The 3130-nt window shown below is 53.0% G+C and overlaps 1 protein-coding gene across 1 annotated transcript; it reads right to left on the reverse strand.

The window, feature by feature from the left end:
- Positions 1-1718: 1718 nt before the first annotated feature.
- JUN (Jun proto-oncogene, AP-1 transcription factor subunit) lies at positions 1719-2886 on the reverse strand. The gene has a single exon (XM_020993125.2). It carries the CDS (start codon positions 2861-2863, stop codon positions 1814-1816), a length of 1050 nt encoding a protein of 349 aa, XP_020848784.1. The 5' UTR covers positions 2864-2886; the 3' UTR covers positions 1719-1813.
- Between the last annotated feature and the right edge of the window lie 244 nt (positions 2887-3130).

Raw genomic sequence — 3130 nt, forward strand, 5'->3', positions numbered from 1 at the left:
TGCTTGTTTCAGGGGGAAAAAAATTATTTTCTCCTCTTGGGTACCAGAATTTGGCCAGTTAGATATGTTTGAAAATGTTGCTTTTAAAATTATAACAAGGTCAGGTGAGCTATTTTCCTAATATTACTTTGGGACGCAGCTGGCCTAGCTAACTAAAAGAGCTAGAGCAAGTGTTTGAGCTCCGAGGATTAAGCTGTGGAGCAGTTTTCTCTACCTCTGGGCCTCAGTTTCCACGTAGAAAATGCAGGCAATATTTACAGCTACCTCTTAAGAGGGTCCTCTTGAGACAGATGTCCTGTACATCATAAACTACTATAGAAAACACCCGTTCTTCTTGCTGGGATTTTCTTAAGCCCTTTACCTCTCAGCTTCAGGTAAGAATTAGCTAGATGACTTACTGTAAGACACTCCCCTTTAACCCTTATGATTCTAGAAGTTATTCGATTAGCAGGTTGAATGAAAAAAAATATTCATCAAAGGGAAAGGAAGTCACAATCTCTAAAGGGTTAGTGAATGACTTTATTGTGACAACAGCACTGTCATAAATATTCACAAGCAAAGATCATCTTGTTTTTTACCTACAAAAAGGACACACCAGTTGGAGTAAATCCTGTACCTTCCCGGGTCTAGGACCAGTTTGGAGAGGAGCAGCTTTTGTCCAAGAGCCAATCACATTAGGAGCTGTAACAGCACATGGCTTTGGATAGGATCCTACACTTCAAGGCTGCATCCTTGAAAGCTGGGAGCTGTCAGTTTCATAAACAATCATGTGGGGATTCTTGGAGGGGGAGGGGAAGAAGAAAGAGAACACACTTTGGTAGTATTACACTCATCAGGCACGTGTCTTTCCACAGCAAAGGAATGGCTGGTTGGTCCCCACTTCCTCAAAGCAGGTAGTGCTTTTTCGAAGAGGGAAATTTAAGGAAGCCCTCAAATCTTAAAGCCCAGCTTTTGCCCCACCCCCACCCCTAGGACTACTAAAACTGTACAATGCATAAAAAGATGGGGTGGGGGTAGAATAGTTTAACATTTTATTGTATTTTCTTAAATATAATAGATCCTTTCTGGAATTTTCAGAAACAAAAAGCATAAAAAAATTATATACTTTATTACAAAGGGTAAATATACCCAGAGTGTTCCAAATCTCTTATTTACAAACAATGCTTGGTAGGGCCCAAACGGAACAAGACAAAACATAAAATAACTTACAAAGGCATGAAGCTGTTTATTGACATTAATCAGCTTTCATAAAATAAAAAAAATAGATATATACATACACAGTTAACTGAAAGACAGGCAAGTGGAGTCCATGGTATTCTTTACCCTTCCACCCCCCCTTCTTTTTCTCTTAAGAAACCTCCCTCCCGCCCCTCCCTCCCAGTTTTTTAAAGAGTACTACAGAAGCAAACTACAGTCTCTATTGAAGTTTTTTTTTTCTTTTTTAAACCTTTTAATACTGAATGATCATCGAATGTTAGAGGTCCATGCAGTTCTTGGTCAATGTTAAACACGGAGCTGACAGGTTCTGCCCTCCAGGTCCGGCAGGGAGGGTGGGGGGTGGGGCCATCCCTTTCTGCCAAGTGGTACTGTTGCGGGGCTTGGCCACTCCGGACTAGCTCAAGGCCGAAGGCTTGGCCAGTCCTGCCCCGACATGTGCGTGGAGGGGCGGGTAGGGGGCGGCCCAGTCCGAGGCTCAACACGGATCAGCTTGATCTATCGTCTCTCTGACACTTCGCTGTGCCTGTCTGTCTCTCTTCCAAATGCAACCAACGCGTCAGTCCAACCAAGTCCGTCTCTTGTCTCCCAGGGCTGCTCAAAACGTTTGCAACTGTTGCGTTAACATGAGCTGGCAGCCGCTGTTCACGTGGTTCATGACTTTCTGCTTCAGCTGGGCCACCTGTTCCCTGAGCATGTTGGCCGTGGACGCCAGCTCCGAGTTCTGGGCTTTCAAAGTTTTCACCTTTTCCTCCAGTCGGGCGATTCGCTCGAGTTTCCTTTTCCGGCACTTGGACGCAGCGATGCGGTTCCTCATTCGCTTCCTCTCGGCCTTGATGCGCTCCTGGGACTCCATGTCGATAGGGGACAGCGGCGGGGTCTCGCCGGGCATCTCGGGCACCGTCTGCGGCTCCTCCTTGAGCGCCTGCAGCCGGGGGTGCTGCACGCCCGGGAGTTGCGGGCCCAGGGGAGGCTGCGGGTTCGCCTGCTGCGCCTGCTGCTGCGGGGCCGTAGGCTGCGGAGGGAAGCCCAGGCTGCCGCCACCGGCCCCGGCACCCCCGCTGGCGCCGCTGTAAGCGGGCGCGGTGCCCAGCGCGGAGCTGGGGGTGAAGTTGCTCAAGTTCGCGTAGACCGGGGGCTCGCTGTGCAGGCCGCCGAAGCCCCCGGCGCCGCCGCCGCTGCCAGCTAGGGCGGCCACGGGGGGAGCCACCATGCCCGCGGCCACCGAGGCGTTCCCGGGCTGCGCGGCGGCCGCAGAGGGGACGCCCGGGAGAGTGTTCTGGCTGTGCAGCTCGGCCAGGGCGCGCACGAAGCCCTCCGCGAAGCCCTCCTGCTCGTCCGTCACGTTCTTCGGGCACAGGAACTGTGTGGGCGTGGGCGTGGTGGTGATGAGCCCGTTGCTGGACTGGATGATCAGGCGCTCGAGCTCCGGGGAGGCGAGCTTGAGCAGCCCCACGTCGGGCGAGGTCAGCAGGTCTGGGTTCTTGTTGCGCAGGTGAGGCTTGAGGCTGCTCACCGGGTCAGCCAAGTTCAGGGTCAGACTCTGCTTTAGCACCTTGGCATGGCTGTAGCCGTAGCCGCCGCTCTCGGGCTGCACGAAGGCGTTGAGGGCATCGTCGTAGAAAGTAGTTTCCATCTTTGTAGTCATAGAACAGAGCAGGTCCCCTCCAAGCTGGCCGAGCGTAGACGTCGGTCTGTCCGTCTGTCTGAACGCCCGCCTGCCGCGACTCGCAAAGTTTAGCAAGGAGAGGCCGGTTTAGGAAAGGGACTGCCCGGGGAAGAGTTCAGCACACCGACTCAGCCAGGGGGTCGAGAGCCCCACTCCCGGCTCGGCCACGAGGAGCACTCACTCCGCTGCCTCCTGTCCCGCGCGCGCTCCTCGGCTCCCGTTTGAAAAGTGGCGGCGACGGTGCGT

The sequence above is a fragment of the Phascolarctos cinereus genome, unplaced genomic scaffold (genome assembly GCF_003287225.1).
Source record: "Phascolarctos cinereus isolate Bilbo 61053 unplaced genomic scaffold, phaCin_HiC Scaffold_5;HRSCAF=322, whole genome shotgun sequence".
In the NCBI taxonomy this organism is placed as follows: Eukaryota; Metazoa; Chordata; class Mammalia; order Diprotodontia; family Phascolarctidae; genus Phascolarctos; species Phascolarctos cinereus.

Bases quoted from the DNA above. Each gene is read 5' to 3' on its own strand.
- JUN (XM_020993125.2), bottom strand. From the start codon at position 2,863: ATGACTACAAAGATGGAAACTACTTTCTACGACGATGCCCTCAACGCC.